Source organism: Oxyura jamaicensis, chromosome 9 (assembly GCF_011077185.1).
Source record: "Oxyura jamaicensis isolate SHBP4307 breed ruddy duck chromosome 9, BPBGC_Ojam_1.0, whole genome shotgun sequence".
NCBI lineage: Eukaryota > Metazoa > Chordata > Aves > Anseriformes > Anatidae > Oxyura > Oxyura jamaicensis.
This window is the reverse complement of record NC_048901.1, coordinates 16,478,118-16,492,506: the sequence shown is the minus strand read 5'-3', so window position 1 is coordinate 16,492,506 and position 14,389 is coordinate 16,478,118. Positions and strand designations below refer to the sequence as shown.

Sequence of the window (14,389 nt, the reverse complement as noted above, 5' to 3'; positions counted from 1 at the left end):
AGGATGTTGCAGACTAACGTGGAATAGCTCGCAGTTGATACGGATGTGGCTGCAGTATTGCACCCAAAATATACTCCATGTTGATTTCCTTTACTCCCTCAGGGAGCTGGAATGTGAACGCCCGAAGCAGGTTGGTAAAGAAGATGAACAGTTCAACTCGTGCCATCTGTTCCCCCAAACATACACGGTGCCCTGCAGGGAAAAAAGAAGTTAGCTGTGTCAAGCTAAGTTGTGAAAAAGAACTTAAAACAGTATTCTATTGAGATCCATAAACCATGTAAGCTGAAGACATTTTCTGAAGACATTTCCTGTTTCCTTTTGTCTTTCTGTAAGGACAGAACATGCCTTTAAGGTGACGGGACATTTATGTACCTGAGAAACTGTTTTTCTAATTATGTGAAATATTTTTTTTTTCCTGGAACACGAATGAGATTTTGCCTTTTTATTTTTGCTTCGTGCTCTGTGTGTTGTGTGCTGTGACAACCACAAAGAACTTCTTGGCTAAGGAGCCAGGTTTTGTAAAGCTTCATTACTTCAGAGTCTTTAGATGTTTAGTAGGGAGCGCTGGAACATTGTAGCATGCAATTCTGAAGATAAGAAGGATGTAAATGGTCTTTCTCCAAAATAAATTAAAAAGGCTATATTGGGTCCTTAAGAGCCTAGAACCTTTTCTCTAATGCTGTCCAGGAGCAGATATGTAAGGGATGGGAGTGAAACATAGGCATATGCAGGATGATTTATAGGCTCAGTGATTCATTTTGACGTACTGTTTTCATAGTATATTTCAGATTTTTATCCAAAGTACATTTCATATGTACATATTATATCTATATATCCACACTTTTTAGAATATATGTTTAAATACTCAGATTATATACACTGAAGACTACCAAAGCAAGTTAAAAAAAAATAATTCCTATGCCTAGGTTGAAATGGTAACATAAATTAGTTATCTTCATTCATGAAAACTGGTGGCATTTTTTTTTTTGATTGACTATATGATGATGTTCTGTTAAATGCTTGGTTTTGCTGATTTTCCTGAGATGCAAGAGAACCTGTAACTAGATTATTATTGCAGGATTTGGGAGACCGAGATTTGGTTTTCTGATTTATCACAGTTTTTTCTCTTTGTCAAATCATATTACTTTTGTCTTTGGGTTCCCATTCGTAAGGTGAGAATAAAACCTCATATATAATAACAACAATGAGGATGTTAAGAAGATTAATTATGTTAGGGACTAAGAAGCTGAGATACCCTGATAGTAGGGACCATACATATGAAGATGGCGTTATTACTCCTAGCCATACTTACCCTCTGTTTTAATGCATAAAAATATAAAATTCAATACAATATTTCTGGCTTTTACAGTAAAACACCTGACTTTAAATATTCATACCAAATATGTTTTTATCAAAATGTTTTTAAAATGTTAGAATTTAAAAATAGTGGTTTTTAGTTGTGCTGCAAGACGATGAACAGGAATGCTGAAGTGTCAGGGCATTACCTGCTGAGAAAGGTAAGAACGCCTCTTTGTGCACAAAGTTGCCATCCGTATCAAGGAAATGATTTGGGTTGAACTTCCAAGGGGTTTCCCAGTGCTCAGCGTCATACACAACAGAGTGCAGATTTGGCAACAGAAGTGTGCCCTGCAAGGAGAAGCAGAGATTGTATTTTCTATGTGACCGATGCTTTTCTGGCTCTTTCCTTTTGTCTAGTAGATAATAGCGCCATCCTGTGTCTGCAGCACAGTGTCTGGGTTCAGCTTGGTCTCCTGTGTACATCCAGGCTTAACAAACCCTTGTATCTTCTCTGTGTTGTGAAGTATTATGTGTTTGGCTCTGTCTACGTGTTATCTCATCCTAGGGCTACTGAAGTGTCTTCCTGTCTGAGCTAGGTTGCAGCTTGAATTCTTTTAGATGCCTGACAGAATAATCACAGTGGCTTTCTTGTTTTGTACTCTTTACTGGATCTTTCAGTTCCATCACATCAAATTCATGCTCAATGTGTTTGGGACATTCCTGGTGTGTCAGTGTGACTGTCAGATCTGTTGCTGTAATGAACCATCATCATCTTCAGTGTATGGTTTTTGGGATGTGCTGTTTATTTGTTTTTTAATTGGCAGGGATAATTATGGCTCCAAGCTGCCCCCTTAATCGTGAAAGTTAGCTGGCATGCAATTCATTGAACACCATTTAAAAATCATTCCTTAAAACACTTGCTCTGCTTTGATGCCCAGACATCATCTGTATTTGGCTATCAGGAAGAAGGATTTGAATTTTCCTGATGTATGTTTACCACCTGTGCTGTTAGCCTTTTTCCCAGGCTGTTTCTTTTGTATCTGCTGATGAAAACTTAGCTCTGAGCACTCAGCTTTGTTTCATGCCTGTGACACGCTACAATATGCTCTCTATGCCAAGTTAGGACTTGTTGGAGCTAGGTGATAGAAATACTAAACATTCATAATTCAGAGCTTAAAAAAAATGTATTCTGTACCTTTTTAATGTGAAAGGCCATCAGAGTTGTATTCCTCACACATTGTCGAGGGACTCCAACAGAGGTAATGTTGCTGTACCGCAAAGTCTCATGAATCACAGCATTTGTATATGGCAGTTTTTTACGGTCTTCATAACTGATGAGATGGGAGGGTTCCAGAGCAGCCTCTATCTCTCTTTGAACACTTTCTGCAAAGAAATGGAAATATTTAAATTTAGTTTCCCCTTTGTTTTCAGTTTTGTATAAGTGTGGTCCAGGACTGGGGAAAAAGAAATTGTGTTGTTCTGAAATGCCTTGACACAGTTCAAGTGCTTTGTTGGTTTCAGTTGATCATAGAAATACATATTCCTAAAACACAGGATGGTCTCTGATTTAAGACCTATTGCACTTGCTTATGAGGGTAATATCATTCTGTATTTAAAAAAAAAAAAAAAAAAAGAAGAAGTGATGAGTTCTATTTCTAGTATGTTTATGAATACTTATCAGATCAGGTAGCTTTGAAAAGTTTTAACTGCATTGAAGGCTTGGAAAAATCTTGGTTGTATAAAAAATCATGTCTTTAGCTAGCTATTCTGTCTTTGTTTTATCTCATTAGAATGGGGTGGGAGTGGTTTCTATTAATTTCTTCTAGTCTTGCTTAGTGAGTTGCTGGGGAAAACAGACTTCTGTTTCATTTGTTAAACTTCCTAGACCTCAATTGTTGACATACTACCATCTCAATTCATTGCTAACATGTATTTGCTGTGTTGCAAGGGATTGAGCTCATACTTAGGTTGTAAGGACATTCACTATGATGTAATGTTGAGCGCAGTTCTCTGATAAGGCTTTTACTCACCTTGTATTTCTGGGTATTTCACCATGTAGAGCAGTGCCCAGAGAAGGGTGGTGCTTGTTGTTTCTGTCCCTCCCAGCAAAAGATCAACCACGGTCTGAACCATGTTGTCTTTATTAAACGTAGAGGTGGGGTCGTCTTTGGTCTGTAGAATATATTCACAAGAAGACTGTGAAGTGGAGATTTGCAGACTTGCCTTTGGTCATGTAGCAATTGGATTTAATGGATGAAAAAGGTGAACAGCCCATCAAAGCAAAACTCTTGGGTTTACAAACCGAAGTATGCAAGAATTCTGTAGTAGTTACTTAAGAGCAAGTATTTGTAGCAGGCACCAAGGCCAAGGGGAGGCTTGTGTGATAAACAGATACTTACTTTTTTAATTTGAGCTAGGTAGAAATCAATGAGATCCTGTGGGTCTCCTGCTTTCTCTCTCTCGTGAGCCTGGACCTCATTCATAACTAAATTGTGCATGAAGTCATTGAACGCAAACACTTCCTGATGCGGTCCTGGGAAATGGTGCATAAGCCATGGGAAAGCATCGTACATCTGTGATTTCAAACAAAAAGGAAAAAACGTGAGCTCTTTTAAACTCAGAACCCAAGTCCAATTTACTGATTACTGTGTAAAGTCACTGCAACGCTCATTTCAGTTAGGAGAGGCAATACACAAGTTGGAACATGGGAAATAAAGGAATGGAAATGTTTGAAAGTAATCATCACCAACTTGATTTTTTTTTTTTTTTTTTAAATTGTGAAGTACAAATGCACTTTAAGGCACAAGAGCAAGAAAATTAGATTCTTACCCTGCCCCACATGGTAGCTTGAAAGTAGATCACAAAATAAATAGCTTTGATAAGCTTGCTGAAAGATTCATCCTCACTGGAGAAACGATGTCCAAAAACAACAGCACAAATTATATTTGCAATAGCCGGGACAATGGATGTGCGGGGGTCAAAAGGCTTGCCTGTGAATATAGGAGGTATTTGTGAATATTTCTGAACAGGCTGTAGTGAGAAATAATACAGGAAGAAGGCATCTTTTTTAAAAATAGTAAAAATAATAACAGTTCAAGTTGTTGATCATCAGATAGATAAATTTCATACAATTGAACTCTAGATTAATACAAGTTAACTGGATGGATTGTATTTGCAGGGAGTCTTAATTTCCAATCTGCTTTTAGTTTTTATAGAAACAATAATTATTGGCTTTGAGAAGACAAACGATAGGTCTCCTTTCTCCTTTCTCCTGCCTCTGACTTGTGATCCGGGCTGTCTGACAGCACGAGCAAATCTGGAGGCAGATAAGTAAGTTTGGAAAAAAAGAAAGCAACAAAAACCAGGAAAAAAAGTAAACTCTGAATTTCTTATGTTAAAATGACATATTTTTGACTTATGACTTATTTTTCATGTTAAAATGACTTGTCTGTTTTGTTTTCAAGTGCTGCATAACATTCAGTTATATATATATATATGTATGACTTTTTTTAAAAAATTATTCCCACAGATTGAAAAGGCAAAAGTTGCATAATGCTTATTTTACAGGATGGAACACAGCTCCCATTAAAAAGAGTAAAATAAACAGAGGCTAAACCTGGAAAAAAAATCAAATTAAATGCACGTTTAAATGGTCAGGACAACCTTTGAATTATACTAAGGAAAACAGTGGATTATGTGTCTCTGACTTCAGTCCAACATTTGTAGTACTTCTTGGAAAAAGTAAATACAAATATTGGGTTCAGTATGGGGAAGAGTTGCATGGAAGGTAAAGATTTGGGCTGTACCAGGGACTCAGACTAGATGGTTTACTCATTTCTTACATATCCACGGATCTTTAAAATGTTGCTCTTGGAAGATAGATGGGCCATTTTGCTGTATCTAGGGCAAAGTGAGCTGGTAAGGGACCTTAGGAAACTTCTATGGTTTCACATCAGTATGGAATATGGTGTGGGTGAAGGATTTGGCTTATCAGAATATTTATATTTAGTTGCTTTATTTTGGCATCTTGTTAAATTCTACTGGTTTCTATTTCATCCAAACCCTAAAAAGGAGTTTTGTTGGACAACTGAACGATACATTCCTTGTGATGGGTTTCTTTCTCTGCCAAGTCCTAAAGGCTTGCTGCCCTAGAACGGCTTGCATCAGGTCACAATTTGTATACTTTATGGAAGAAAACAGGGTTTTTCTATGGGGTTTTGATAGGGCTTTTTTGAAAGTAAAAATTGTTACCAGCTGTCCTCAAGACTATGTTGATAATAACCATGTTTTACTAGCCTTATTTTAAAAAACAATTTCATATTGCCAGCTATGCAGACAAAGCATTTTTTTTTTGCTAAGAATGCAGTTAAGAAGCTGGTAAAGTCCCACTGCTAGGAAAAATAATACCTATGTTACTTTTTTTTTTTTTTTTTTTTTTTTTTTTTTTTTTTTTTAAGTGTGTGACACTTTTATTCCCCTAACCCAATATATTTTAGAAAATGCTCCAAGTCTTATTTTTTTTCTAGTGAATTTACCTTTTGTATTTGCAAAGATGTCCAGAAGGTGATGGGCCTCTGTTTGAATTTGATGCTCCAAATTGTTCTTACCAAGTCCAAGGCTTCTTATAACTGTCATGCCAAAGCGTCTCTGTTGCTTCCAGGTGTGCCCGCTTGTCAGAAAAATACCTGAAGAACACGGAAACCTTTATTTCATTGCTGGGAAGGGAAATCCTTTCACTGCAGGTGGTAAAACTGGATTTAGATTAGGTTATATTTCACTAACAAAAGAGATACCATGATTTCAGATTCTGACTTTTGGTTTCTTCCTTAGGAACTTATGACCCCCAGCTACATAGCTGCTTATAGCTGTGGTCATGGAAACTGAATGGTAATGGGTTTTGGTAAAGGCAGAACAGAACTTTCCCTACCAGTGTCTTCTCTGTGAACATTCTTCTGTTTTAGAACTGGTACACTTGAAGGGCAATTCCTCTCAGCAAGTATTTCCTTTAATCTATGGGAAAAAGGCAGTAGCATGCTCTATAAGAGATTTTTTTTTTTTTGTCCTCTTTATTATACTTGCTCTGCACGGAACCTTTTTGCTACATAAACCCAGTTACGTGTTTGTATAAGTTGTGTTTTATAGGAAAGCATCTTTCTTCTTTGTCTTGTTCATATTTCAGTGTGGTAACATCTCCTACCTTTCTCACCCATCATGTCCCTGTAGAATGGGGTGAGAGGTCTTCCAGAAGTCTCCTCTGAATGGGTAATTATGCCCTCTCTTACGGCTTTGTACCCGTTCAGTACAACAACAGGTGTCTGTCCCATCCACACTGTGTAGATATTCCCATAGATGTTGGTTAACTGAAGAATTAATAACAGTAAATTAGTCCACGTGAAATAGGGAATACATACACTTAATTATTCATTTCGTGTTGCTATAGCTAAATTCATTTGCCATCAGATTAGGTCAAGGGTATCAGAAAAATTTAGCCTTCCATTGTAATGTGCTTTGGGAACAGGCAATAATCATATTTTACAGAATAGATACTAAGGGCATCTCTCAAAAGAACACCTCTGAAAATGTCACAAAAAGAAACAAACAACAACAAAAAAAAACAGGTTTCTGTTAGCTCAGAATCAAAGAACAAAGGGATACCTGCAAAATCCCCCAAATTTTCTGTTAATTTTCCTTAATGACCTAAATTGTCAGATTTTTTCTTGCTTCTAGCTTCTGGAGAAAGCAAAGCAATATTTTTGAATTCTTTCCTGTAGCTTTCCCATGATTATTCACATTCACCTCTATTGTCCCTCCTCAGATGGTACTCGTATTTTTCCTTAAACCAGTTTGAAGCAAATTAGTACTAGTTTTATTTGGCTTATAAAGGACTCATGTTACAAGCATAACAGCAATCATTTTTTTCCCGTTGCATCTGTGCATTGCTGACTTTTGGTGGACAAATGGGGGGTCAATTTACAGTATCTGTTTGGTCTTCTAATGGCCGCTCATGGCCTGGACATGTTCCAGTGATATCAGTGTCAGGCAAAGGAAATTCAACTCGAGATGGTTTACAAGGTGAGAGATATCAATATGACAATAGAAAATAAAAATGACAATGAAATATCATGGTATTGCATTTAGTCTTTGAGATGATGCTATACATGGATTTTACTGTATCCAAAAGAGAGAGAAAATGTGATAAAGCATTATGATATATTTTACTAAGGAATATTTTTATTAATGCAGGGTCTTTAGATTATTTGATATTAGTTGATAATTAAAATTGAAGATAAAAAAAGCCTGAAGTTTAGCCTGTTCCTATGCAATGTACAGTCTAAGTTAAAATAGACTCAGATGGATTTTCAACCACAGATATGAATAAATACCTTGGTGAGAGTTTCTCTGCGAAGTTTGAAGTCCAGCAGCCACAAGTTTCCAATGACAGGGAGAGGAACTGGTCCTGGAGGAAGCTGGCTACGCATCCATTGCAGCTTTAGGAACTGCAAAATCAGGAGAGATGCTACCAGAGCTATAAAAATCTCAACAATCCCCAACATCTTATGAAAATTTTTGCTTCTCGCTGTTTTTGTGTATGACTCTGAAAATACGAAGTTGTGTAAATGAATGAGTTTGCCTCTACTGAAGTCTATCTCTTTCTAGAGAAAATATGCCATCTCTCTGTCTCTCTCATTCTCCCTCCCTCTCTCTCAACCTGTGGTTTTCCCAAGCTGAAATCCTTAGAAAACTTTGAAATATGTGATCCCTTGCAGTTAGCCAAGCCACACCCCCTCTGTTTTATGATCTGTAATTGTGACCTGTCTCTTTCTTAGAATTTTGTTTCCTTCCTATTGTCGATATTGCTTCTAAATGGTACTTGTCGGTTATTGAAGGATATCAGGTGTCTTGCATCGTGGTAACACCTCCTGTAGCTAAACACTGAAATACAAAGGATGCATTACTTATTACCTTTCTGAAACACTGCAGTTATGTGTTTTCTTTTACAGAAGCAGAAATGTGTATATAGTACATGTTTGTTAGGACACAGTCTCTGAGGAGAGCAAGAATTGAATTCAGGCAGTATAAGCCTAAGCAAAGTGTCCTAATAGACACATTGCACTTAAGACTATCTAGTTTCCCCTTTTATCATATTCAAGATTAAGTTATGACATTATGCTGAACATAATGGAGACAGTGTTGTGCTGTCAAGTGGATATTATGGTGTTTTCTAAACAGTTTTTTATGCCAAGGATGCAAATTTCCTGATGGAAATTTTGGATGTGAAAAATGCAGAGGTCCTGTTATAGATGTGAAAAAGAACAAATAAGCTGAAGAAAGAGGCTTAACTGCTATTAATTTGTTGATCCTGTAAGCTTTTCAGGAGAGGTTTGTGTGTAGCAAATTTTAACTTGAAAAGAGTCTTACATTTATTATTCACTGACTTTCTTTGAAGTAATCCATGGACAGAAGGTTGCTCTGAGAGTTTTTGGAATCTCCACAACTGCAAAGCAAACAAATGGCCTAATTTTGGTATTTTTGGACTAGATGGTGGAATGAGGTCTCCTTTCTGGTGATTTTTTTCTTTGACTCATTTAGAACGGAATTTCAGACCTCATCTGCCATCTTGTTTCATGGGCCTGTGTATGAAATTTTACCTTGTATCATTCTTTTTTATTATTTTTTATTAGCTGATACATTACATTGGATTTTTCAAGACTTGAGTAAGAACCCAACTATTATTACATACCTTCAAGTAAGTACAGGAGATTAAAATAATCCATAAATATTGCTTGCTTTAAAATTTTATTGTGATTTCTATGTCTTGATGAATTTTGCTATCTGCAGTTTCCAGCCCAAAACTTTCCATCAAAATCCAAGTTACCGATTAGACTTGAAGTATGTTACGATCATGAAACACAAAGATTTAATGCCTTTCATGGGCTTCTTAAGAACTCCTCTGAATTCCCTTAGCTGCAATCAACTGTCTGCATGGTACAGGTATGGTTGGTTACTCATTTCAGTTAGTTTTCTGACGAGGTGGATTTCTGGTGGGTTGATAAAAGCAAGTCTATCAATTGTAAACTTGCATTGTTCAGTCTTTAAAAATATGTGGACAAGGATTTTTTTTTTTTCTTTAGTGGACTTCCAATTCAAACACGAAATATAGGGCACTTTCAGGGGGCTGCAGCAACAACACTGCAGCATTCGCTTGTTTTACTTTTCTGAGCAGCTACCACTTGTTCCTGTGCACTAACATGCAGCCCTTTTGCTTCAGTGGGCTGCACGTGCAGAGGCCTTACAGAAACTGGAGGTGGAAGAGCTATCAGAAAGAGTGCCTGCATGCCTTTTTTTGTGTGTTTGTTCAGTTCTTTGGACAGAGAAGTAGAAATGGCAGTGGTTAAGAAGCATCATTTTCAGCAGCATGGTTTTGTGTATATTTGAATAGTTAAACAAAGAGCTATGAGGAACAATTTAAAATCAAATACCTCTTATGGCTTTATCAACCACTTCTTACTTTTGCATAAATTGCAGTATTACTGAGTTGTGCTGCTGAGCACTCTTATATCCACACAATTATTCAGGTTATGATGCTATCTGAGAGTTTTAAATGAGTTACCCGATGAAATTGGCTAAATAACTTGACTTACTGTTTGTGTGTGTCAGAAATTTACTTCATTGTATACTTTTATCCCACTTTCATCCAGCTGGACCTGTATGGTTAAAGGGAAGGAAGCTCTATTCTGTTTCTCATCGTTTGTACTATTGCAAGAGCTCCCCAGTTAAGATGACAGATGTTCAGTCTGTTTATTTTGAATAGGTGAGGAAATCTGCTTTTGTAATGAAGGCTGCAAACCATAGGTGTGGGAAGCAAATGCAATGCCTGCAGGGGACAGGGAAAGAAACAGCATCACCAGAATCATCAGAAAGGTGAGAGGTGAATAAACGTCGAGTGTGGTGTGCTGGAGGTGGAAAGGGCTGTGCCCAGGGTGTGCTGCCTGCTGTGCTGTAAATACCAGGGTTTGGGCTTTTTGTTGCAGGTTACAAAGACAGATTCAGTATGTGTATTAGAAAACACTGTGTGGTTCTGTGCTGTGCATGTGTTGCTTGGCATGGCAGCATATACTTGCTGCCTGGCTTGGTGTCAAGCTAAACAGAACAGACAATTACTAAGCTCCCTTGCAGGTTTTTTTTTTTTTTTTTTTTTTTTTTTTTTTTTTTTTTTTTTTTTCCCAGTGGAGATAATTTGGATTTCTCAACTCAGCTGTTCCTTCTCCCCTGCAGCTCTCTGTCTTTAAGAGCTTCATAACAGAAGCTGTTAATTGTTTGGTGGATTCAGAATTCAGAATTTCTCTGTGGGAAAAGAATTACAGACGTGGTATGTTCAAGCAAGCACCAAGGGAGAGTTGCTTAGAGCGTAGACATAGTATGAAAACAGGACTGGAAAAAGCAAGCAAAGAAAATTGCTGTTCTGTTTTTCCGTTCCACTCAGGAAGAAAGAACTTTGCTTACAACATTATAAACAGACTACAGCAGGAGGCAAAAATCTATCTTACTGGGGCCTGAAAACTGATGAGCTTTGAGGTTGTGTAGGCAATGTACTGGGATGGGACTTGGGAGATTGAAATGCTGTTCCTAGATCTGTTCATAGCTTGTCTATGACTGAGGAACTTGCTTCATCTCTCTAGGCCTAGTCAAACTTGACGTTCCTTTTTTAAAAGAGCTTTAAGATTAAACTAATGAAAGGTAAGATGTAGATGGCAGTTAGGTCTGTTTTTGTCGTTACTGTGCTTTCCCTGCCATGTGCAGTTATTGCAATTGCTGCCTGCTCCTGTGGCCTGAAACCTTAATTACAAAAGCAGATTTTTGATCAGACTTACCTGTAAAGATGGCAGAGATGTTGAGCTTTGCAATAGTATTTGCCAGGTAAGAATGAGCAGGGCTTCGTGCATGGAGAGGTGCTGCTCACATATAATGGAGACATTGGAATAAGGAAAACTGGTTGTGCATCAGGTCAGTTACCCTGTTCTCACTAAAGCATCAGGAAGAAGTAATTACTGTTCTGCAGATAGTCTTATTTTTGGAATTTCCTAATGTTTGAATATTTGTAGCCTCAACATTGTTTGACAGTTTTTCAGAGCAGTATCTACTAGCCTAGATGTTCCACTTGGAATGCCAAAAGTCATGGACAGAACAGAAAAATTCAGATAGGACGAGCTGAAATGGGTATTAAAAGTCTGTTTCTTCCTGGAAAGGAAATGGTAACATTGAGTTCTACAATGACAGCTGAGAAATGTTCAGCTGTTTCACTTCTGAGAGTAGAAAGTAATAATGCTTATGCCATTCTCATTTAGGGAGTAATGCAGGCTGAAATACTGAAGTTTTGGATTGCCCAGGATTGAGAAAGGTATAATTCATGTTCTACAGCATGGCGGTGTCCCACAGCTGAACAGCAGCTGACACAGGTCTATTGTGGCAGGACAGAATTCAGAGAAGCTATTAATTGTATGTATTCTTTTTGATACAGGGAAGCTCATCAAGGAGTGACTGAAAGGAAAAGATGAATGCTGTTTCTTTTTTTTTTTTGTTTTGTTTTTGTTTTGTTTTCTGGACGTGCTTCGTGTTTCATGTTGTTTTTCTACCACCTTTCTTTAGTCTGTTACTAGATGTAATATGTGGTAAGCTGCAGAAGTTCTGAAAAAGATGTAGAGTAGAAACCTACTAAATGAAAAGCCCCAATGTGGGACAAAAAATAATGAAAATTTGCAATTGTTTGAAACAACTATCTTGCAAATATCCTGTTTGAAACATCATGAAAATCAAGCAAATTCAAAATCTTAGTGATTTTTTTTTCTTTTATGACCACTCGTGTTGCAGCCTATACTTAGTGGATCACCTTTGTGCAGGTATCTTTTGCCATACACAAAGGCTGCCAGAAGAATATACACAGTTTAGAAAGTATAAAGCAATTATCTGTTGCCCAATATAGCAGCTAGCTTTGGTTACCATGCTACTTGGCTAAGCACTAGTGCTTACTGCTGCTCTTGAGACACTGCATGAGACTCTGCTCACCAGTCAGCCACCAGATGGGGAAATGTCAGCCCCCGACACTCCTTGGATCTAGCTGATTTTCAGTGTTGCTTACTTGCTATCTTCCAGTTCTCTGTTTTTTAGGTTTTACTCTTTTTATGTCAATACTTTTTCTCATCAACCCTTCAGCTGCTAGCGATTGCAATCTCAACAATTACAGTCCATGTCTGTTGTTATTTGCTTTGCAGACCTTTAGTCCATCACTCCCAGTTAGAAAAAGTAGAAATTAAAAAAAACAGAAGTTGTATTTTTCCTTGGTTTCTCTGAATGTATAATGAATAAAGGGATGATGAAATTTCTGGTATAATAAATTAAAGGATTTCCAAGTTGAACTTGGAGAAAGTGTACTGATAAAAGTGCCTTGTGATTTTTTTATTATTTACTTTGTGTGAATAGCATGTTTGCACTTCACAGTAGGTGCTTTTGTTCCTCGCTTTCAGTTAGGCAGAGATTCATCCTCTATCTTTCACAGGGGAGAGAATTTATTACCGCCAGGCTTTAGTAGCAGGGAGACAGAGAGCATGAGGAAGTTTGCAGTGTTTAAGCTCACAGAATCTGAGCTGTGCACTTGGCTGCTGAGGGAACTGCAGTTTTACATATGTAAATTGGGTGTTTGTGGGGACAATTGACCAGCTCAGCTTTGTGTGTGAATGGCCACCTTCAGCTGTGCCTTTAACAAGAACAGTATGTTCTGGCTTCTCATATGGGTCAGGCAGGTCTCCGCAGGCGTTTGTTTAAAATTAGGTTTTACTGCAGACATAATAACTTAAAAAAAAAATAAATGCAGAGAACACATAGTGAAAAGAGCTCTGGGAGTAAAAGAAAGCATGACATTTAAACAACAAATCTCTCTCCTGAGTTATCTGAAGGATAAATATTTGTTCTTTAATTGAAACCATGATTCTTATTGTCATAGCATGTTGGAAGACAAAAACTTGTTGAATATGCAGAGAATAAATTCCTAGTGGTCTGGAAGGGAAAAAGATTGAAAGAGAAGGTGATGAGTTATCTATTGATTTTTGGATGTCACAAGAACTGGATGTCAGAAGTTTGAGAAGAACTCTTCGGAGCAGAATAAGGTAGCTTCAGATGGTACGTTCACAGCTCTTAATTTCTTAGTCAGACCTCTCTTATAAAACAGACATGAAATACTGTCAGTCAGTCGGGCTTCATGTTCCTGGTCACGTTTCGCATGAAACTGCCGTGGGTACATAGATGCTTTCTCTTGGAGCTGACTTTAAGTCCTATCCTTGAAAAACTCAGGCAGGTGAGGGTTACTGCAGCTTTTGACATTACCCATATAATGAAGTTTTTGTGGAATTATTACCTTTATGATAAACTGTCACAACTGGCTAAGAGAAGCTTTATGCTGAGTGCTGTAGACCTGAGAATCAATTTTTGTGTGATGTTTCATCTGAATTCACTCGTAACTTGCTACTGCAAGTAGTAGTATTACTTAAGTGCATTGGTCACCTTCTTGCTTGGGGAGTCTGAAGCAGGAAAACACGCACCACTGTCTATCATTTTAATTTAGTTTACCTAATTACTTAGTAAAAAGATAATACTTAATTTATTGTTGCTGAATCTACAATAACTAAGTGTGGCAAGTGGCAAATGCAGGAGTATTCTTTCCCATACTGTGGATGAGGGCAATCCACTGGAATTCAAGTAGCAGCTGAGGTTAGTAATGGCCTTAATGTGGAAATTAGTATTGTCAGATTTTTTTTTTTTTTTTTTTGGAAAGGATAATGTTGTGCTTTTAAAATGTTTTTGGAAAACCTGAGAAGAAAAACTGTCATGATACTGCCTGCTTATCTCACTTCTTGATTGAACAGAAGACTGACTATGCAAATGTATCATGAAGAAGTAATTCGCTTTTCCAGTTTCTCTCTGTTTAGGATTTTAGGAAGAAGCTGGCAGTGCTAAATGTGTCCATGAATCCTTCAGTTTAAAAATAAATAAATAAAAGAATCAGCTTTCATACCTAGACAGAAACACGGGAAGAGGA

General features: G+C 37.4%; 1 protein-coding gene across 1 annotated transcript; it reads right to left on the bottom strand.

Annotated features, from left to right (window-relative positions):
* Positions 1 to 3: 3 nt before the first annotated feature.
* On the bottom strand, positions 4 to 7,913 carry LOC118171545 (cytochrome P450 2J2-like). Its single transcript, XM_035334751.1, has 9 exons — positions 7,683 to 7,913; positions 6,497 to 6,659; positions 5,835 to 5,984; positions 4,129 to 4,289; positions 3,699 to 3,872; positions 3,330 to 3,471; positions 2,495 to 2,682; positions 1,506 to 1,647; positions 4 to 192 (listed from the first exon to the last, which is right to left on the bottom strand). The coding sequence occupies exons 1-9, from the start codon at positions 7,851 to 7,853 to the stop codon at positions 14 to 16; spliced, it is 1,470 nt and encodes a 489-aa protein (XP_035190642.1). The 5' UTR covers positions 7,854 to 7,913; the 3' UTR covers positions 4 to 13.
* Positions 7,914 to 14,389: the final 6,476 nt, after the last annotated feature.